The 23,669-nt window shown below is 43.1% G+C and overlaps 1 protein-coding gene across 1 annotated transcript in view; it reads left to right on the top strand.

Annotated features, from left to right (window-relative positions):
• obscna (obscurin, cytoskeletal calmodulin and titin-interacting RhoGEF a) overlaps positions 1 to 23,669 on the top strand; it is a gene marked incomplete at its 5' end in the record, with an annotated part of 182,792 nt that overhangs the window by 52,949 nt on the left and 106,174 nt on the right. The window contains 13 exons of the mRNA XM_084311315.1: positions 543 to 818; positions 1,769 to 2,035; positions 2,964 to 3,230; positions 4,199 to 4,465; positions 8,879 to 9,145; positions 10,907 to 11,173; positions 11,839 to 12,105; positions 13,954 to 14,220; positions 15,915 to 16,187; positions 17,451 to 17,729; positions 18,764 to 19,021; positions 19,280 to 19,546; positions 22,375 to 22,641. Coding sequence (XP_084167441.1) covers positions 543 to 818; positions 1,769 to 2,035; positions 2,964 to 3,230; positions 4,199 to 4,465; positions 8,879 to 9,145; positions 10,907 to 11,173; positions 11,839 to 12,105; positions 13,954 to 14,220; positions 15,915 to 16,187; positions 17,451 to 17,729; positions 18,764 to 19,021; positions 19,280 to 19,546; positions 22,375 to 22,641 — 3,489 coding nt within the window. The remainder of the gene's footprint in view (positions 1 to 542; positions 819 to 1,768; positions 2,036 to 2,963; positions 3,231 to 4,198; positions 4,466 to 8,878; positions 9,146 to 10,906; positions 11,174 to 11,838; positions 12,106 to 13,953; positions 14,221 to 15,914; positions 16,188 to 17,450; positions 17,730 to 18,763; positions 19,022 to 19,279; positions 19,547 to 22,374; positions 22,642 to 23,669) is intronic.

Here is a 23,669-nt window from a genome sequence, read left to right as displayed (position 1 = left end):
GAAGATACTTACGAACATGTTCGAGAATGAGCCAGGTCCATTGTCCCTGGATCATATATAGTTCCATAATCCTGTATATCCCTGTGGTGATGATATTCAGTCTTCAGTTATGTTCTTCGGAGTGTTTGTTATTTTTTTCTTAACCTTTTCCCTCATGGTCTGCTTTGTACACTGTAAAAAAAACTGTAAATACTTACTGTAAAATTACAGTAAAATCAAATACATTTACAGATTACAACCTTTATTTAATGTTTAATATTTTGTTAAAAGGTAATTTACTGTATTTTTATGTTAAAGTAGAAAAACAAAAGTATTCTGTAAAAGAATCCAGTGAATTTCCCGTGAAATAATTTTTGTGTAATAATAATAATACTAATACATACATTTTGTATAGCGCTTTTCCGAATGTTCAAAGACACTTTACAGAGCAAAATAAACAATACAGTTTTAGTAGAAACATTTTTAATAAAAAAGGTATATACAATTATATAAAAGGTGAGAGGGGAAGGAGTTCAAGGTACACTTTCCTCCGTGTTCCTCAGCTGTTCCCGCCACCTTCAAAGTGGGTCTGAAGAACCAGCAGGCGCCGGAGGGGGGCAGCGTGACGCTGCTCTGTGAACTGTCCAAGAGAGGCGTCCCGCTGGAGTGGCGTCGGGGCGAGCAGGTGCTCTCTGAGGAGGTCTCCGCGGGGAAGTACAGGATGGCGTTAGAAGGGAAGGTGGCGGAGATGACCATTCAGAACGTCCAGCCTGAAGACGCGGGGAGATACAGCTGTGTCACGGGAGACGAGAAGACCACCGCTGAAGTCACCGTGAAATGTGAGTCGGGAAGATCGAGAAGGTGGATTAGGAACCCAGCGGTCCACTTTTATGAACGTGAATGTAATTCAAATTGAATTTGAATTTATTCACACACACACACACACGCACACGCACACGCACACACACACACACACACACACACACACACACACACCTACACACACACACACACACACACACACACACACACACACCTACACACACACACACACACACACACACACACACACACACACACATTCAGACTCAGATAAGATGCCTATTCCTAGTGTTATGAATGTGCGGGGGACGGCAGACTGGGACAAGCTCAGACAGTCTGTGATTCATTGAGTCATTCTACTCACACACAGACAGCTTTGATTAGAAATCCATCAGGATTCGTATACTGTAGTGTACTGTGATGCATTTTCGATAGGTACGTCATAATGTACAGAACCTGGTGCATTAATGAAATCATATGTCATAGACAACGTCTATAGGGCAATGGTCATATTTGTGAAAGATATCTATGAAAATGGCCACTTCCATATTAAGATTTTTCTAAAATAGTTTTACTTATAGTCTATATTGCAGATACGTTAATATGGGGTCATTGTATTGTCTTTTCTGACGATGACATTGAATAAAATCATTAGGCCAGTCCCGACTAAGGATTTGTATTGTTGACTTTTATTGGCCGAAATTTGTCGATAGTTGACTACCCCCCCCGAATGCAATTATTTTTATAAATAAATAAAAATTCGATAATTTTTTTCTTTTTTGTTATGTTTTATCTCTTTGCCTTCGGAAAGAGATGCATTCGACTAAGAGGTTGGCAGTCGACTACGGCTCATTTCGATCCATTAGTCGACTATTCGACTAGTCGAGGTCAGCCCTAAAAATCATACAAACATACAGTACAGAAAATCATCAAAATAACCAAAATCTCACGTCCCCCGTGTCCAAAGCGCTCCCCGTTACGTTCAAGCGAGAGCTCCAGTGTCTGGCAGTGAGGGAGGGAGACAGCGGTGTGTTCTGCTGTGAGCTCTCTAAGCCTGGAGCCCCGGTGGACTGGAGGAAAGGCAGAGTCGTCCTCAAACCTGGATACAAGTACGAGATGAAGCAGGAGGGACGGCTCACTAGACTGGTCGTCAACAGCGTAGAGGAGAGTGATGCCGGCAAATACACCTGTAAGACTCGTGACAGCCAATCAACTGCTGAGCTCACCGTCAAGGGTAAGACGAAACATCCAACGTACAGTGAAATGCTTGGTTCTGTTCTGTATGAGCCTCCTGCAATAAATAGAACTGATTTCTCAGTCAGCTGTGATATCAATAAATGGTTTCACTAAACCATACCGGACAGATTGTTGTACCCAGTTTGTCTACCAGCTGATGGCTAAATGTCACAGTACATGTTGGTGTGCCGTACTGTACATTACTTCTCAGCTGCTGGATAAAAACATGCACAGTATCTAATGCAAAGAAGAACATCATCATGTGGGGTCATAGTTAGCAAGAGTTGACGTTACTTCTTCCTAACAAACTGTCTCATGTAAGGGATGTTACATGGTAAAAAAAGTCCCTTTTTGTGGTGTAATATACAGTATATATAACTCATCACTACCACAATAGTATCACAATATCTTTCATTGTGTCACTATACTGTATAACCATAAGAAATTATAATACGTAAAAGGGATGTAAGCATGATAGCTTTATACCTGCTATGTTACAGTACTTACAATGTACATGCAATGTTATTATGCATACCATGAGGCATATACATTTTGTCATTCATATTGCAGTCAAGAACATCCGCAACACTGCGTTTGTCAAATCTGAGGATGTTTCTGTATTTTTTGATTCTCTACACATCTGTATATTCAATGTTTTTCCTACGGTTATGGGTTTAGCTCTGATTGCTTAAACTGTTTTTTTATCAATCTGACTACAAATACTGTTTGAAATGTTTTTTTGTCTCTTTTTCTCTTTTTATTTTATTCTTTAGCCTTTGCTGATGTTTGCTGTTTGCTGTTTTTAACATCTCTGTAAAGCACTTTGTTTGGAAAGGCGCTATACAAATACAATTAATTAATGAATTCATTCATTCATTCACGATGGAACAACAAAACGTTCACTCTGGTTCTTGGGTCTCCCCCAGGTTTACCCCCCACCTTCAGCCTCGCCCTGGTCAACCAGGAGGTGACCGAGGGCTGCAGTGTGGTCCTCCGGTGTGAGCTGAGCAAACCCGCCCCCTCGGTGGAGTGGAGGAGGGGCGAGGAGCCACTGGGGCCCGGAGACAAGTACCAGATGAGGAAGAAGGACCTGCAGGTGGAGCTGAAGATCACTGACGCCGGCCTGGAGGACATGGGGCATTACACCTGCATCTGTGGAGAACAAAAGACAACCGCTAGTGTCCTAGTAAATGGTGAGTAAATTTTTTATTTGATTTGATTTTAAATCTTTATTTATGTAAATACAAACAATATAAAACAAAAACAAATCATTGATCTATAAAAACATTATAAATAATAATAAAAAGAGAACATAACTCAATTTACATGTTCGAAAAGGAGTAGGAAGAAGTATACACTTGTTTAATCCTACCCATTTTAGCTATTACATTCAGTTTAATGACACTGTATTATGCAATGCGCTGTATGAATGTCATTAAACTTAATTTAATAATCGTCTGCATACATCAATATGTTATGTTGTGTATGATTGCCTTGGTAATAAGGTGTTGTGTATATTACTGTTGCACTTTACTGTTACATTCGCACTCTGGTTGCATTTGAATGGTTGGATACCAAACTTATTTTCGTTGTACTGTACTTGTGCTGTATGATGACAATACATTTTAATTAGGGATGTCCGATATTATCGGCCTACCGATATTATCGGCCGATATTGGCATTAAAATGTGATATCGGAAAATATCGGCATCGGTTTTCAAAAAAAACAATATATATATATTTTTTTTTACATTTCTATAACCTTTATTTACCCAGGCAAGCAAGTAAGAACAAATTCAGATTTTATTTATTGTCAAAAGTATGCATAATGTTGTGTTAATTCCACAACAAGAGATATGTAATGTTAATTACCTGGAATTATTCCGTTTTTTGGGGGGGAAACCCTGCATATATTGGTATCGGTTGATATCGGTTGAAATCGGTATCGGAAATTAAGAGTTGGACAATATCGGTATGTCGGTATCGGTAAAAAAGCCAATATCGAGCATCCCTAATTTGAATCTAATCTAATCTGATCTAATCTAATCTAATCTATAGCTATATCATATCAATTCCTTCAAGCCATATTCGAGTACAAAGTATGTTTTTGTGAGGTTTTCATTTCATTTCCGTAAAAGAATCCTCTCGTGATGTTTTCTAGAACCTCCTATCAAAGTGGTCCAGGAGTTGAAGAACGTTCAGGTGGAGGAGGGCAACTGTGTGACCCTCCGCTGTGAGCTCTCCAAGCCCGCGGTACCGGTCCAGTGGAAGAAGGGAGAGAACGTCTTGACCAACGGAGAGAGGTACCAGATGAAGCAGAGCGGCGCCCACTCTGAGCTGGTCATCAGAAAGAGCCTCCCTGAAGACAGCGGGGTCTATGGTTGCGTTTGTGACGACCTGAAAACCACCGCCACCGTCATCATCACTGGTGAGCGAACAGAGCTTCGACAAGCAGTGGATTATTTCAGACAAAAATAACGTTTGGACGTCCTGAAGAGCCTCTAGTCTTCTTGTAGGACTAAGGAACGGTTTTGTTAGTACGGTTAGTGGTGTGAATCTTCTTATATGAGCATCTATGACCTTGATTTAGTAATGTTTGGCTATTTAAAACACAACCCTGCCTTAACCCTTTCACTCCACACTACCAAATGGTTAACCCTTTCATCTCGACAATACAGAAGGTTAACCCTTTCACAGCCACGGGACAAACGGTTAACCCTTTCACTACCACACTACAGAAGGTTAACCTTCTGTAGTGTGGTAGTGAAAGGGTTAAACCTACATACCATACTGTGATCAGAGTGGGAATTTAGCATTAGCCACTAGCCAAATGCTTGTCAACTTTGCCCATGGATAGGTGGTCGGGTGGCGTAGCGGAGATTGCGCTCGTCACCAATGCAAGAGGCTGCGGTCTCGACTCCCGGAGTCAGCATTGCCCTGCGGCTTGGGCCGGTCGTCATACTAACTCGTTTGGCTGAGTTAGGGGGAGGGAAGTCGTGGGTGGTAATCTGGCGTTGTGGACAGCAACGCCTACAGGTCAGGTCTGGACGCCTGCTCAGCGAAAGGCAGGAAATGGTGAAGGCAGCGTGACCTCCCACGCGTTACGCTTCACCAATGAGAGTCCTCGCTGCCAGGTGAGAAGAGAGCCAGTTGGCTGTCTCCGCATGTGTCGGAGGAAGCATGTGGTGGACTTCAGGGTTCCCTTGTACCGACCAGTAGGAGGAACATGCGCACAACAACCAGGTAGGGGAGGGGGGGAATTGGCATAGCGACTAAATTGGGATGGGGAGAATTTTTTTTAAACCAGGCGGAGAAAAAGAGGAAAAAAAAAAAAAAAAAAAAAATTGCCCATGGATAGTTTGACTACTCTACGTGCCGCTAAATACGTGTTTGGTTGGTAAGATGACAAAAGCATCTGGTGTATATATATTGTTATACAACGGCATGCAAATTTCTCGATTCTGATTGGCCATTTACACGTCTTTATTGGCAACAATCCACGGTCCTGGGCTCAGGACCCGCCCACAACCGAATCACATATCACTCCCCGGCTCACTCCGGGAGAAAACAAGATCGCGGACAACAAATGGATATGTTGATAGCACCATAACGACTAAATATGAAGCGATTCTGTCAAGGGGAATGTGTTAGTCCTTTAAACAATGTTGGATGATGTAATTGATGGGTCTTGAGTCAATCTAGAACAAAAGAAAAATCGCGGATTGATTGATTGATTAATTGATTGATTTAAATTTCTACTTCCTTCCCACTGACTGCAGCGTTCACTCTCACACTGTCCGACGCTGGCGTACCCACAAACACACACACACACATACACACACACACACACACACACACACACACACACACACACACACACACACACACACACACACACACACACAGGGCCGCCTCAGGGGGTGTGCGAGCAGTGCGGTCGCACAGGGCCTCGCGGGAAGGGGGGCCTCGCAAAAAAAAAAAAATTTTTTTTTTTTTTTTTTTTTTTGCGAGGCCCCCCTTCCCGCGAGGCCCTTTTTCATCACAGACCTAAAATCTAGTTTTGCTTATATGCTTATATATTTCACATTAGACACGTTTGTAGAATGTGTCTGACTTCCTGCCTCTGCGGCTCTGCAGACTGCAGTTTTCCGGTTTCTGCGGATTTGCTGCTCTACAGATTTTAGGATAGTGTTTCCGGGCTCTTCTCGGACACACGAGGTACAGGGATGATCTAATTCAGCGCTATTCAGAGGAGCGAGGCGAGTGGATGTCTTTTCAAAAGAAGGAGAAGAGAACTTGTGAGCAGATAAATCTGTTAGGCAGCAATACGCCGAAAGGTGTCCAGTCTGCCGGAAAGTACTCGAAGAAGAAGAAGAAGAAATTACACCGTGGGCCAAGAAAGTCTCCTTCCAACTTTACCATTGGCTGCGTTATGGTGAGTCAACCTATGATTATATTCCCGCCGTGGACCTGACCTATCTCTCTTTCTCTCTCTCTGGAGCCAAACTGGTCGACTAGCTAATATGGTACTACTAGTAGCTAACGGTGTGTGCCTGGTGAGAGCACCTGGCTGTATGTAGCCGCATAGCTTGCAGAACGCAGAAGCAAGCTATGCGGCTACATACAGCCAGGTGCCTGATTGAGCTAACTGTTAGCCAGTTAGCTGTTTAGCGTCAGCTGGGAACGTTCGTTTGATGCTATCAGTTAGCCTTGAGAATAGCAGGCCCTGGCACTCTGACTACGACATCATCTTTGACAGAAGATGTAGTCGGGCCTGCACCATGACAAGGCTCTGGCCATAGCTTATTTGTCCCGACAGCGAGAGGCCTTTCGTCAACGTGGAGACCTGTGTTGCGGCCTTTCGCCCTGCGTTCCTTTTGTGCAGGTAAGATTAATGAAAATGTCATGACATTACCCCACTCTTCCTTCCTTCCCCTCCCGAATGTTTTGTTAATAACGATGTTTTTTTCCAGGCAAAACATATGCTACTTCACAACATTTGGAGATACGACATGTGCTGTGTGTGAATGGTCGTTTGTGTAGCTTGGGTAGCGTTGGGCCGTTGGCCAAAGCTGTGTGTGGCCTGGTGTCACAGTACCTGGCTAGCCTATTTAGCTGATGTCGGCCATTGGCTCCTTGCTGCTTTGGTTTCTCTGGTATAGACCCTCTTCTTGTTGGATTTAAGTGTTGATCTTTGTCCTTTTGGATCTCTCATACATGCTCTAGTCTCTCTCTAACACACACACACATGACAAACACACATGTTCTCTCTCTCTCTCTCTCTCTCTCTTTCTAACACACACAGTCTGCCTATGGCGGCCTTTCTCGATGGCTAGGCTGTGCTCAAGGATCTTCAGTCACAGTGCTCAGGTATTCTGCCACTGTGTACTCTCTGTTTAGGGCCAAATAGCATTTCAATTTCTTTCCAATGTGTCTCTCTCTCTCTCTCTCTCTCTCTCTCTCTCTCTCTTGGATTTAAGTGTTGATCTTTGTCCTTTTGAATCTCTCATACATGCTCTAGTCTCTCTCTAACACACACACACATGACAAACACACATGTTCTCTCTCTCTCTCTCTCTCTCTTTCTAACACACACAGTCTGCCTATGGCGGCCTTTCTCGATGGCTAGGCTGTGCTCAAGGATCTTCAGTCACAGTGCTCAGGTATTCTGCCACTGTGTACTCTCTGTTTAGGGCCAAATAGCATTTCAATTTCTTTCCAATGTGTCTCTCTCTCTCTCTCTCTGTACACTGTATATTGACTGTAGAACGGGAGCTCTCTCTCGCTCTCTCTTTTGCTATATGTTGACTGTATCATGCCCCGCCTCGGGCAGCGCTATTATTTAAGAATATGTTGACTGTATAAAAAAAAAAAAAAAAAAAAAAAAAAATATATATATATATATATATATATATATTTTTTTTTTTTTACCTTTTGGGGGGGGGGGGGGGGGGGGGGCTCACGTTAAATCTCGCACAGGGCCTCGCATTTCTCCCAGGCGGCCCTGCACACACACACACACACTGTGACACACACACACACACACACGCACACACACACACACACACACACACACTCCTGTCTGCAACAGCGGGGGAGTCAGACTGAGAGAGAAGCAGCGCTGTTTTGAGTGAGCATGGTCTATTGAATTGATTGATTGGTTGATTGCTAATTTTATTACTGTACCACTGGTTTCCAACTGGTTAAGTTTAGGCTAAAAGAAATAAATAAAAAAATAGGGCGAAGAAAACGTTTTTTTCCTATAGGGCAAAGAAAACGTTTTAATTTGTTTTACCTACTTTATATAGAAGCATCTAAGAATGAAGTTCTATGGAAAGTAGGTCTGCATTCCCTTAACAATTGTGTGTATTGAGCCGTACTGTATTGTACCCATTCTGCATCTGGTAATACAATTTTCAATCAATCATTCCAATAATACACAGTTGGATGTGTTAGTTGGTTGGATGCACTTCAAGCTGCTTCCACATGAGGCAACTTCTCTCAATCATTCCAATAATACACAGTTGGATGTGTTAGTTTGGTTGGATGCACTTCAAGCTGCTTCCACATGGAGGCAACTTGTCTTTTTTGTAGTTGTGGGAACTACTTTTTCTGGCGGATGGTTTTTTCAATAAATCTTCGATTAATGTGTGTTTATTGTATAGAAATAAGGTTGGATGAATCTGGCAGTTGTATAAAAGCTTTACACCACTTGTAGTCGTGATTTGTGACCAATAAACCATGCCTAGGGGGGTCTAACGACCACCCCTAGGCATGGTTTATTGGTCACAAACCACTCCTGCGCGTGATGTAATGCTTAATAATCGACCACCCATTTCAGCCATCCCGGTGACCTTCAAGCAGAAGCTGAAGAACCAGGAGGCTCTGGAGGAGGGCAGCGTGACGCTGCGGTGTGAACTGTCTAAACCTGGCGTCTCGGTGGAGTGGAGTAAGAACGCCAAGCTCCTGACGGAGGGAGAGAAATACCGGATGAAGCGCGAGGGCAGGGCGGCTGAGATGCTCATCGCAGACGTAGTCCTCCAGGATGCTGGGGAGTATAGCTGTTCCGTAGGCACCATCACGACCTCAGCTGACATCAAGTTTAGAGGTACAGTGTGTGTATGCACCATAAAGGGACCATTTGTTCGAGCAGTGGGTAAATCCATGCCGTTTTAAGTTGACCTAAAGTGTAATAGGGGCCTGAAAGAGGCGTAGCCTCTTGTTATTTATAAAGACAAAAGGCGACGGGGGAATGTATGCAAATGTGCTTATGGTTTTCATTTGTCATTTTCTCATCAAGAGTGAACGACTAACGTGTGATATCGGATGAAAAACAGGTGGATAGAGCGTTTCAACAGCCATGTAGTATGGTTACTCGTGGAAGTTAACAGGGTGGGACTCGAGTATTTGCGTATATATGCAGGCGTATGCACGGTTTTATAAATCTGAATATTTACTGTACTTTTCGCACTATAAGCCGCACCTGAATATAAGCCGCAGCAGCTAAATTGAATGATGTGTACATATATAAGCCGCACTGGACTATAAGCCGCAGGTGTTTTAATGTTTAATTACCATAATGTAAGGGTTCGTGCACAGAGGGGATTGTCGGGAAAGAGATGGCTGTTTGAGGAAGCTCCCATTTATTAACATTTTTGTTTAAACAGAAACGATAGCTAGGTACTAACGTTGGCTACTTAGCCAACACTAGGTAGCTACTAACGTTAGCTCACGGAAGGATAGCTACTTAGCCAACACTAGGTAGCTACTAACGTTAGCTCACGGAACAATAGAGCTAACACTAGGTAGCTACTAACGTTAGCTCACGGAACGATAGCTACTTAGCCAACACTAGGTAGCTACTAACGTTAGCTCACGTAATGATAGAGCCAACACTAGGTAGCTACTAACGTTAGCTCACGGAACGATAGAGCCAACACTAGGTAGCTACTAACGTTAGCTCACGGAACAATAGAGCTAACACTAGGTAGCTACTAACGTTAGCTCACGGAACGATAGAGCCAACACTAGGTAGCTACTAACGTTAGCTCACGGAACGATAGCTACTTAGCCAACACTAGGTAGCTACTAACGTTAGCTCATGTAATGATAGAGCCAACACTAGGTAGCTACTAACGTTAGCTCACGGAACGATAGCTACTTAGCCAACTACTGTGAAATCGAATGTCAAACTGATGATATCAGACGTTGATATCAGGAGCTATCAGTAGCTAGCCAGCTAGATAATATTAGACAATGCCTCATGTATTAAACTAAAGTGAATAGTCGACTGGGTCATTTTGTTTAATGCTTCAGTTATGTTGAAAGAGGAGCTGCTCATGTACTCGACTGTGAGGCAGAGGAGGAGGGCTCGACTGTGAGGCGGAGGAGGAGGGGCAAGGCGTGCACTTCTGCAGCAGATTTACGAGTCTGATCTGACGGTCACAGAGCTGAGGGAGCGAGCCCAGTTAGCTGTAAAAATCCATAGATTAGCCGCACCGTTATATAAACCGCAGGGTTGAAAAATGGGGGGAAAAGCCACGGCTTATAGTCCAAAAAGTACGGTACGTCTTTTGAGCGCACGCAAACTTCTAGTGTGGATTCTCAGTTTTATAAATGAGACCCCGGGTAATTTCCACAAGGCATACCCTTAATAGGGAGGTGTAGTGGTTTACGGCGCGGTGCACCTCGCTTGAAATTACAATAGCCGATAATACATTTTCCCAATGATAAATCCCTATACGGGTGGACCGCGCGGGAAACTAAAGTGACATCAGACTACTACACCTCCCTATAGGTTTGAAATATATGATACGGTTGATTTGGGTTCTATTTTCAATAAAAGAAATTCTTTATTTTTCTTTCACAGCCCTACCCATAACCTTTAAGCAAGAAGTGCAGAGCCTGGAGGTGAAGGAGGGAGACAGCGGTGTGTTCTGCTGTGAGCTCTCTAAGCCTGGAGCCCCGGTGGACTGGAGGAAAGGCAGAGTCGTCCTCAAACCTGGATACAAGTACGAGATGAAGCAGGAGGGACGGCTCACTAGACTGGTCGTCAACAGCGTAGAGGAGAGTGATGCCGGCAAATACACCTGTAAGACTCGTGACAGCCAATCAACTGCTGAGCTCACCGTCAAGGGTAAGACGAAACATCCAACGTACAGTGAAATGCTTGGTTCTGTTCTGTATGAGCCTCCTGATACAGTAAAAGGTAAACCAAACACAAAATATACAATATACAAAATTTAAATGTACAAAATGCTAAAACAAAATGCTAAATTCTAAAAATGAGGTAGTAGGTAAATGAGTAGTGTTCAAATGTGTTTAAAGGGTCGAAAGTGAATGTTAAAGGTGAATGTTTAAAGTGAGTGTGTGCAATGAGTGTAGAATGGATGAGTTAGTTTTGATTGATTGATTGAACATTTTATTAACTGATTGCAGAATGGGTACAATACAGTACGGCTCAATACCCACAGGGGATGCAGACCAGAGAAAGACTTTCCTCTTGTTTACATCAGGGGTCCCCCATTTTCAATGCATAACAATAAAAAGTGTAAATGTAAAAAGTGTTACATAGAGTCATAGAGCATCCTGATGGCGTGAGGATAGAAGCTCCTTTTGAGTCTCTCTGTGCCGGCCATGAGACTCGTGACCGCAGCAGTGCAAAGAGGCAGTTGTTTGGGTGGCTAGAGGTCTCCACTCACTTATTATTATTATTATTATTATTATTATTATTATTATTATTATTATTATTATTATTATTATTATTATATACTTACTTATGTTCACTCCATGTCCTCTCAGCTCCTCCCATCACATTCAAGGTGAAGCTGAGGAGCCAGGAGGTGGAGGAGGAGAGCAGCCTGGTCCTCAGCTGTGAGCTGTCTAAACCCAGCCTCGCCGTGGAGTGGAGGAAGGGAGAGGAGGTGCTGACCAATGGACTCAAATACCAAATCAAAAAGAGAGACTCGCTGATGGAGTTGACGATGAGGAAAGCCTTGCTGGAGGACAGCGGAGTCTACAGCTGTGTCCACGCAGACATCAAGACCACAGCCAACATCGTCATCACACGTAAGGGCAGACTCTATGGGTGTGTGCATGTGTATGAGCAAATGGTCTCGGAGACAGCTTTCCCACTTATGAGGAAAGTTGCCCTGTACATCTTGACCATATTTGGCTCCACATACAGTTGAACATTATTAAAAGTACATTTCGTTCCAGGCTCACCAATGAGCACCTAGACATGTGCATGATAATGGCATTGACACCATTCCAGCCCAGATTCAAAATGCTGGCAGGACAAGCTAGAGCTAATTTCTCTCACTGATCAAGAGAAAGTGGGGGAGTGGGATATACTGTAAGGGAAAGAAAGAAAAGGAGGTGTTAAAACTGTTCAATTGTTAAGATGTGTTGAGATTGTTTTTTATAAAAAAAAATATTATAAAAGACTCGTGAAATGGAGTTAACAAAAAAGAAGAGAGGGAAACTCAAGCTGCACTTTTTATTTCATTTTTCTAAAATGAAGAACTTTATTTTAAATAAATTCAAAAGCTCTCTGTTATGTATTTTTTTTATATTTAAACACAGCCCTTATTTTACTTGAAATTATATAATTTATTATTAGAGTCCTTTATTTATAATCCCTCCAGTTCAATGTGAACATATATATATATATATATATATATATATATATATATATATATATATATATATATATATATATATATGTGTGTATATTAAGGCTGTCAAAGTTAAGGCGGTATTAACGTGTTAATGCAAGATTCTATTAACGCCACTATTTTTTTAACTCACAATTCACTTTTTAGAAAAAAAATTATTCACTTCACTCAGGTGTATTATTGATACTCTCATTGATGCTATGTTTGTTTCTGTTCCTCAATGTGTGTGTGTGTGTGTGTGTGTGTGTGTGTGTGTGTGTGTGTGTGTGTGTGTGTGTGTGTGTGTGTGTGTGTGTGTGTGTGTGTGTGTGTGTGTGTGTGTGTGTGTGTGTGTGTGTGTGAGCGAGGGGGGGTGAGAGAGATGAGGAAGGGGCAAGAGAGAAAGAGAGCTGGGAGAGTGTGTGTGTGAGAGAGAGGGGGGTGTGTGATTACTCAGCCCTTGTGTGGGTGAATGTAACAAGTTCCTAAAGTCTTCTTTCCCCTATTATTTCATGCACACTTTATTCATTGTTTTAAAATTATTATTTTCTTTTAAGTTATTTTGTGCATCACTCTGTTTTGAATTTGATGCAAATTTGCAATGCATGAGGGTCATCCTTTTGTGTTAAATGGCTGCATAAAGCAAGCATTTGTTGACTCATGTTGATAAGAATATTAAAACTTGGAACTTGAAAAAGATCTGTTTAAGGTAGATACAAAAAAATATTCAAATTATGCGATTCATTTGCGATTAATCGCAAGTTAACTATGGACAATCATGTGATTAACCAGATTAAATATTTTAATCGATTGACAGCACTAATATATATATATGGCACTGAATCATAACGCAATCTGAATCTAGACATTATGATGTTCGGACCTTTGCTTGAGGAAATGTTCTCTAACTGGACCTTGTTGAATTATAATTGAATACCCTGACTAGACAAATATCAAGATGACAATTGCATGCTTTCGCAGAGGACAAGAAGCCTTCAGACACCCCCCCCCCACAACCCAAATGGAATGATACAAAAAAAATTTATAATATCGTTTTTTTTTGCATTCGACTAGTCGACTACCAGCCAATTTTGCCCAATCAAAGTCGACTATACAAATCCTTAGTCGGGGACAGGCCTAGTTACTTCCTGTACATTCACTGTATTTTGTGATTTCAGACTTCCTGGTTCTGATTCTGCTTGTGAACTAGCACGATGAAGGCAGTATGTCAGCTTCATGGAATCCTTGTTGATGTCCACAGCTATCCCCATCACATTCAACATGGGTTTGAAGAACCAGGAGGGCAAAGAAGGAGGCAACGTGATCCTCCACTGTGAGCTGTCCAAGGCCGGGGTGCCGGTGCAGTGGTGGAAGGGAGAGGACCTGCTGAGTCCGGGAGGGAGGTACCAGATGAAGCTGGATGGGATGATAGCCGAGATGCACATCAGGAACACCCAGCCGGAGGACGTAGGAGAGTACAGCTGCGTCTTTGGAGACCAGACGACCACGGCTGAAGTGAACGTGAGGGGTAGGTGCCACTAGGAGTTAGGGCCGAGCCCAAACGTTCGAACGTTCGAACCTTCGTTCATTACGTTGGCATTCGAATTCAAAATCAACATTCGAATTTTTTATAAAAAAGATAATACAAAAATAAAAAAATATTTTTTTAATATTTCTTTTCTATTAATTCTGTTTAAACCAATGGGGTTTTTCTTCACAGTTGCATATAAATATTAGGCTACACTAATATTATAGTATTAAAATAAATGTATGAGTTATATTAAAGTTGATTTAATTGATTTAGTTGGGTTGGGGCTTCTCCCTGGGCTGGGCTGGTCTGGAAAGTTGATAAAAAAAAGAAGAAAAATACTAATTTAATCAGATTAATCACTTTATTCAAATTGAGGATTTAGTTTGAGGATATTTAAAAAAAATATAATAATAAAATAAATTATTAAAAAAAAATGTATTCTTTTATTTATTTTTTATTAAAAATGAAGGTTCGAACGTTCGTTCGAAAAACCCTGACAAAGTTCGAATCCCAAAAACAGGCTTCAGGGACTTACTAGGAGTAGCTACAAACCAACAGGCCATGGCATATGAATATTTAGGCTATTTTACAGTTGGTCTCCTTGTCGTCCGCTGGAAGAGTCCAATCATAGGCCTGGGTATCTGCCAGCCAGCTATAGTGTGCTGAACTAGGGCTTCATATGGCAGTCGGATTTATTAGAATATCCGAAACAATAATAGTCTATACTTTACAACTAAACACTAAGTGGACATGAACACTAAACAAGAAACAAGTCCATTGGGAGACATGGCTTCATGGCAGGTTGGCACCTCCCTGCCAAGCTAGTGTGCATGATGTCACCTTATAACTATAGACTGGCCGGTGACAGCACAGTGGTGGCCGGAGGGATTACGCTCTCGCGTTGTCCGTCCGTCCGTCTGTCTGTCTGTCCTGTACTCATGAACGTGATATCTCAGGAATGCCCTGAGGGAATTTCTTAAAATTTGGCACAAAGATCCACTTGACCTCAAGGATGAACTGATTAGATTGTGTTGGTCAAAGGTCAAAGGTCACTGTGACCTCATGTCTGTTCCATTCCTTTGTGAACGCAATATCTCAGGAACTCCTTGAGGGAATTTCTCCAAATTTGACACAAACGTCCACTCCGTACAGACTACTACTTTCATTGGTCTAGGACTCTAGGTTAACAATGCCCCCATGCTTAAGCCCCACCCCTACACTTAAGCCCCGCCTTTTGTATCTTGTGAACTGTTGTCCTACAGACTCACGGGTGGCGTCATTGGGCTCAGCAGGGACATCCTATTTAATTTGTCTGTTTGTCCCGCCCCCTACACTTAAGCCCCGCCCCCTATGTTAATATCTCAAAAAGACTCACGGGTGGCGCCATTGGACTCAGCAGGGAGTCAGCAGGGAGATCCCCGCCTCCTACTCTTAAGCCCCCACTAGCTACTGGTTGGCTGACGCATACAACCTCAATGCGGTATTTCTAGTTATCTGTATTGTCTGTACCGACATAATACTGTATTATGTCAGCATTTCCAACACCGAGGAACAGTGCACAGTTGAATCATCCATCCTTTCTTCTGTTTGGTTTTGTTTCTGATATGATAACGCAGCACTATCTCTTGTTCCAGGTAAACATGTTAAAGCCATTGCTAATATCAGCCCCTTCTTGGCACCTCCTGTTCCAGCGGCTGCGTCTGTGTTCTTCAAGAAGGAGCTGGAGAGCCAGGTGGTGATGGAGGGCAAACGCGTGCTCCTGTCCTGTGAGATCTCCAGCGTTAACGCCCCTCTCTCCTGGAAGAAGGACAACACCCAGTTGGACGAGGGAGGAGGACACTACGTGATCAAGAAGAGTGGTGGCTCACACAGCCTGGAGATCAGGGAGGTGTGTCTGGAAGACGCCGGGGAGTACTGCTGTATCACCCGGGGCAAGAAGACCACCGCCAAGCTCGTCGTGAGGGGTAGGTGGATGGATCCCATCTCATTTCAGTGAGCTTTTGAATTAGTGAAACCGGTCTTATTTGACATGCCCTGGGTGGGAGTTGAACCCCGGTCTCCCGCGCGGCCGCGGGCGACATCGCAGACCACTATACCAAGAGGTGAATTCACTTCTTGGTAATGTGTCTGGATGCCTTTTAAGGGGAAGTGAGTTTACTTGCAGTACCGCTACGTGCCACAGTCACCTCACAACACTTGAAGTCCATCGTGACTGTGGATATACTCGCGGTACCTCCGTTACACTAGCACTACATTTTGTAAGGCTAACGCCTGTTTGGCCAATGGGATAATCAATTGAATTGAGTGCGGTATGGTGGTGTTCGATTCCCGCTTGGCGACGACCAGGTTGCTGTGTTACCAGGTACCCAGGTGGGGGATCTCCCCGGCCTTTCGGAGTTTGCATGTTCTCCCCCCTCTGTGCTCGCAAGGGTTTCCTCCCCTCAACAGAAGCACTTGGATTGGTCCCCGGGCGGCGGCCCACACCGCAGCCCATGTCTGCTGCTCCCGGCTGCCCTTTGGGGGGGAAGGACGACGGGATGGGTCCAGCGCAGAGAGGCATTTCATCGGCGACCCAATGCATGTGTGTGTTCCTGTGTGTCACCCATCTTAACATGTGTGTGTTGCTGCGTAACAAAATAAAGACTTCTTCTAAAAAGAATCACAAGAAGAAGAAGAACTCACAGGAACACACACACACACATGCGCTGAATGAAATGTTCTCTGCACTTCCCATCCCGTCGTCCTTCCCCCCCCCCCAAGGGCAGCCGGGAGCAGACAAGGACTGCAGCGTGCGGCGCGCCCCGGACCCTGGACCTTCTAGCTGTAAGAAGTTGCCTTTAAGAACCAATGGTTCTCGAGCCGTAACGGCACATGGGGCAGGAGCCTATCTCCTGTTTCCGTAGCGTGAGGCAGCTTGATGTACAAGTACACCCCTTGGACATGACGCTAGTATGTCGCAAGGACTTCCCCCCAAACCAACCCTTGATGCTGAGTGTCAAGCAGGGAGGCTATGGGTACCATTTTTAAATAGTCTTTGGTATGACTCGGCCGGGGCTTGAACTCCCAGCCTCCCGAACTCAGGGCGGACACTCTACCCACGAGGCCACTGAGCCGGTATAGCTGTAAGGCGACAGTGTTAACCACTACACCACCGTGCCGCCAACAGACCCGTAACAGAACATGGTCTAAAAGGCCGGCTGTATCTCTAGCTCCTTCTTCCTCCACAGAGCGCGTGCGGATCGTCTCGGCGCTACAGGACCTGACGGTGGCGGCGGGAGACGACGCGGTGTTCGCGTGCGAGCTGAGCCTGGCCGGCGTGAGTGAGGGCGTGTGGTGGCTGGGCGCCAGCCCGCTGCAGGAGAACGAGATGAACCACATGAGCTGCGACGGACGCCGGCACCGCCTGACTCTCACCATGACCACGACCGAGGAGACGGGCACCGTGGCCTTCGTGGTCGGGGAGGAGAGGACCTCCGCGTGTCTGCTGGTGGTGCCCAAGCCCACAGGTAAAGAGAGGAATGATGAGGGAGAGAAAGTGATGAGTATAGAGTGCCCCCCTTTATCGTATTCCATTTTGATGGCACTACAGTTACGTGTTTTCTCAAGGCTGAGACCACTTATCGATTTATCGATAATTATCAATAACTGCGTGAGTTGAATAAAGTGCAATTTTTTTTGTATACTTTATATACTATACTAAAATACTAGGTCTTGTGGCATGTTTTAGTTAAAACATCCGCATTTCATGTTAATTCAGTTGAATTGCAACTCTGCACTGTGCATTCAATATGCAGCGCACTCCTCCATCACATCCAGAGACCACTGACATGAGAAGGAACACTGTGGTGGTTTTGAATGGGGAAATCTGTAACACTAAAGATGGCGGCAACGACAAAGAATGATCAATTCTTCCAAATGGCATATCGTCTCAGCCTTAGTGTTTTCTAGGGCTGTCCCCGACTAAGGATTTGGATGGTCGACTATGATTGGCCAAAATTTGCCGTTAGTCGAAAAAAATAAAAAAAATAAAAGTATAATATTTTTTTTAAATGTTTTTAATATTTTTATTTTTATTTATTTTTCGTTCCATTTGGGCTGTGGGGGGTGCTTAATGTCTGAGGGAGTCGACTGAAGGCTGCTTGTCCTCTGCAAAAGCATGCAATTGGTCCACTGATGGATACATCTTGATATTTGTCTAGTCTAGTGTGTTCATTAGATGGGTGAAATCCTCTTTCAGTGCCTCTGTGCCTGTTTTCATAGGCAGTTAGCCTCTGGTATGCGTGCCATTAACGTTAGCCACGCTTCTAGGCCTATTTTCTCTTGGAAAGAATGATAAAAAATAAAAATAAAATAAAATTATAAATATTTAAAAAGAAATTATATGTATATTCGACTAAGAGGTTGGCCAGTCGACTACGGCTCCTTTCGACCGATTAGTCGACTAATAGGGGTCAGCCCTAGTGTTTTCACCTCTGATGCAGTATATGATTGCAAATTTGAAAGAGCTGACTTTCCCCACTTGCTCTATTTGATCCTATAGTGTTATTCGAGGAGAAGCCAGAAGATGCTGTGGTCATGGAGGGGGAGACGGCGACCTTGTCCTGCGTCACCTCAGACCTGACGACCCTTGTTACGTGGAGACGCAACCGCATCCCCCTCCTCACCAACGGCAAATATGAGACACGCAAGGAGGGCAAACTCAACCTGCTGCTCATCCGTGAGGTGGAGCTCCAAGACGCTGGCATCTATTCCTGTGATACGGGAGACGTGCAGAGCAGTGCCACACTTACTGTCACAGGTATTAGACTGATGGACAGGGTATAGCATGTTTGTGTAAATGATTAAAATTAACATAATACTTGAAAAAGACCGTAAGGGTCGAAAACGAGGATGTGCGTTATTTATTTTTCTAAATTATTAAAACCCACCCGTCGTTCCTTTAAATATTACTTGGTAATGCCTGTTGTCTTGAGGAAAAATTCATACCCTTGTGCTGTACATGAATTTCCAATGTGTAAAGCCTCTAACTCCTTCTTTCTGCACCGATCTTTCCTAGAACTTCCTCCATTCTTCCAGGAGGACTTGCAGAGTGTGGAGGCTGAGGAGGACGGCACAGCCTTCCTGTACTGTGAGCTCTCTAAGCCTGGGGTGTCGGTGGAATGGAAGAAGAACAGGCTGCCTCTGAGAGCCAGCAGGAAGTATGAGATGAAGCAGGATGGCTGTGTGCTTCAGCTCCACATCAAGGACCTTAAGACAGAAGACAGTGCCAGCTACTCATGTCACGCAGGAGCTGCAGAGACCACTGCCTCTGTGTCAGTGAGAGGTGAGTACATGTTAATATTAGTGTGGCACATTTAGATTGACAACATGAGCTGTTGTATTCTGTATTCTAGTGATCTTTATCTATCCAACTTTACAACATATTCATAATGAGAATCAGAGACACGAATCATTCAACAAAGACAATAACTATAAGGAATTTCATTTCAAACCTTTATTTAAACCTGAAAGGCAACTGAGGTTTCCCTCATTTAGATACATTGGGCCTCATTCACCAATACTCTCTTATTATGTTTCTTATCTTTTTTCTTAACCGTCTGTTAACACATTGTTTGCCAAAAACGTAGATCTACGGTTCTGTTGCCCGATCGTTGAGTGCCGGAAACGTAGATCTACATTTCTGTCACGGTATTTCTTTTATTAGCTATTGCCATAGCTAATAATAATTGTCATAATTCAGCGGCGCGCCGGTCTAAATCACATTGCATGCGTGCATGACGAAGGATAATAATAATGATCTATTGTTGATTTCATGATTTCAGGAAAACGTGTTTATTGAATTACACAAAAACGCTGTTTTCGTGTCTTTTCCCTGGAATTGCCCAGAAGCGGCCGAACTATGTTCATATTCAAAACGGTATAAACCGGAAATGTACGGATGAAAAAAGAATCTGTTTTTTGCACGTTGACCAGAAGCAGCTCACTGAGACTCAAGGGCGTTATTAGACCCATAGCTATACTCTAAAATATAGGTTTAGCTCTACAAACTATAACTACGTTTACATGGGTTTAATGGGCGGCACGGAAGGGGTCACTTCCCAGAAGGGGCGTGGCACTCAATGTGTTAAGAGAAAAATAAGAAAAGTCACTCACAGCCGCATTCATCAACCCGTTCGACCCTTGTTTGCAAAATTACAACATAACTTTTAGCTTTTAGCTATTTAAAAAAAGTCTGTAAATGTTTCTTTAAATTTTTTTTTAGCACATTTACATAGTCAATGGGTCCTGTTGTTCAGCCTCACAATGCTATTCGATAGTAAATGTGTTTATAGGTCCCACATTCTGGCCTCTGAAGTTGATAATGTCAATTTAACTTGGGCCTTACAGCGTCCAAATCTGTTCTTACCCAGGTGTGTTGAATGATGAATCCCACTCATTCTTAAACTCAAATGCGCGTTCTCGCTCAATGCAAAACAGCCGAGGTTCGTCATCTGATCCATTCAACAGGAAGCGATTTGCGACTGATCTCAAAATTACACACACACACACATCTCACGACTCACGACTCAGTGCATATGTGTGTGTGTGTTGCTGTGGGTCGCCCATCGGATGTGTGTGCGTGTGTGTGTGTTAATCTGATGACAAATAAAGACTTATACTACAATACTGAACGAGCCAAGAGCCAATCGCGCAGTATTGTTGGGAAATACCGGACCTGTCAGGCTGTCACCCATCTCTCTGAAAGGTCCCTGTGGCTAAAACCCAGAGTGCGCTCAGAACACAGAAGGTGTGGAGGCACAGGAACAGATCTAGACAATCTCTAATTATGCGTTCTATATGCATACGGCCTGGGCGGCCAGAGAATCTAACTGTTCTAACAGCAATATATAATCCATTTCAGAAGCAGAATGCATGCATATATGTTATAATAATAATAATAATAATTATTATTATTATTGAAAAGTTCTGGGTTTTTAAAGTCGTATTTGGTGGCAATTGACCAATGGTTTGCTTTCAACCCATGAACTCCTTCCTCTCACCTTTTTATATAATTATTTTATTTTCTCTACTAAAACTGTATTGTATTGCATTGTTTGTTTTGTAAAGTGTATTTGATCATTAGGAAAAGCTCTATATAAATCTGATGTATTATTATTATTATTAATGGTAGGCTTTTTAAAAAAATTCTCATCTGGGTAAGAGTTTCTTATCTGGGTGTTCTCGACCACTCTTGCCTAAGAGAAAAGCAAAAATAAGAAAACATTGCTGAATCCCAGGTAAGAACAAAATAAGGGGAGCTCCAGTAGCTCACCACGTACCGCAAGCGCTATTTCGGCGCCGTGGACAACCGTGCTCGTCACGGATCTGGGGTTTAGCGAGTTCGAATCCCGGACTGCAGCCGTGCCTTTCCCAGAGTGTCTTCCCCCCCATCTGAACCCTTTCAGCCTGTTTCTGTCGGTCATCCTTGACCAGAATAAATGTGATAAACACATAAAAGAGCCAGGGGAATGGCCAAAGTTTTAAAAAAAATAACAAAATAAGAAAAAATGCTATAGTTAAGAACAAAATAAGAGGACATCTGTTTTTATATCGCTTCGTGAATGAGGCCCATTGAGAGTACATTCAGAGTTAAGCAAAAAAAAGGCATATAAAATCACAACAATAAGACAAGTAAGGATAACAAATCAATTAAAACATGTACAACTTGATTGGCAAAGGAGATCAAGGTTTTAAACTCTGCAACAGAGGGGAGAATCTCAAGCTTTAAGGACTGTTGGAGTTCATTCCATGAGCTAGGGGGGCATCATAGCAAAAATGCAGAATCAGAGACAATATGGGTCAAATGCAAAGAATGCCCAGGAATTTGTCTTTGTGACAATAATGCATATACTGTTAACAGCTTACAGACCTCCACACTGAAATGGTACAAGGAACCTCACACACTGCTTGTAAATAATTTGCCAACAACTTAATTTTGTCATTCTCTTGCCTAATAAATCACACCTTGAAATGTTACATATTAATGTCTGCTTTCTTGAAGAAAATAACTTACACTCTGACTTACATGGATGTTCACTGTGTAATGCTTCAAATTGCTTCTTTTTAAGCTGAAGATCTCTAACTCCTTCTTTCTGCACTGATCTTTCCTAGAACTTCCTCCATTCTTCCAGGAGGAGTTGCAGAGTGTGGAGGCTGAGGAGGACGGCACAGCCTCCCTGTACTGTGAGCTCTCTAAGCCAGGGGTGTCGGTGCAATGGAAGAAGAACAGGCTGCCTCTGAGAGCCAGCAGGAAGTATGAGATGAAGCAGGATGGCTGTGTGCTTCAGCTCCACATCAAGGACCTTAAGACAGAAGACAGCGCTGGCTACTCATGTCACGCAGGAGCTGCAGAGACCACTGCTTCTGTGTCAGTGAGAGGTGAGTACATGTTAATATTAGTGTGGCACATTTAGATTGACAGCATGAGCTGTTAGAATGTATTCTAGTGATCTTATTTGTCTAACCTTTGAAACAATTATAATCAGAATCAGAGACAATATGGGTCAAAGGCAAAGAATGTCTAGAAATGTGTCTTTGTGACAATAATGCATATACTGTATATTGATGGCGCCCCCAAAAGTGGCCATTTTTAAACTTGAACTTGAGGACTGCATACTTTTATTGCAATACAAAATACTATACTTTATACTTATAGCACATGCATGAGCCTGGTCTCTTTTGAAAGATAACATTCTGATACAATAAAGAGATTTACTTTCAGTGCTAATGAAATAGAGTAACATAGGTCTGAACATGAGTTGAACTTGAACTTGTGTACTCACGTTTTTCTGTAGTAGTTGCAATATCCAAAAGTATATTTCCCAAAAAATTGCAATGGCTGAGGAAATACCATGGGTCCATAGCCTGAAGTCTTGTGTAGTACATGTCCAGATTTCATAAAATTCCGTTCAGAAATGAGTGATTAGGAGCGATGTTGGTAAAATGTGAAGAAAAAAAAGCTCTGCAGGTTTCCATTTTCTCATAGACTCCAATGCATTCGGCGCATTTTTTACTTCCTGTTTTCACTTGTGACTTTTCACCTAGATTCCTGATTCGCTCATCCCCACGTGGAGTATCATTGGAAAGCCACACTCATTGGTTACAACCCTGTCCAATAATGTTCGAGATCGTCAAATGATTGACAGAGTTAAAGCCTCTGAAGTCGGGAGTGGTATTCGAAAAAATTTAAAGTCTGCTGAAGCCTTTGGCGCACGCCTCACATATCGGCATGTACTGTAACTCAAGAACCGCTGAACGGGTTTTGTCGCATAAAACAGCAATCGACAGGCAACAGATAGGGCTTTAATTCTATATATATTGTATTAAAAAATATGCACACCCGAGCCGCTAGAGGTCGGCAAAGTGGCATGTCGCGCCAATGGGCAAATCGGCCTCAAGAGGGCCCG

This window comes from Notolepis coatsorum (genome assembly GCF_963971535.1).
Source record: "Notolepis coatsorum genome assembly, chromosome: 3".
NCBI classification, from domain to species: domain Eukaryota; kingdom Metazoa; phylum Chordata; class Actinopteri; order Aulopiformes; family Paralepididae; genus Notolepis; species Notolepis coatsorum.
Note: the sequence above shows the minus strand (reverse complement) of the source record. Positions and strands in the feature narration are given on the sequence as shown.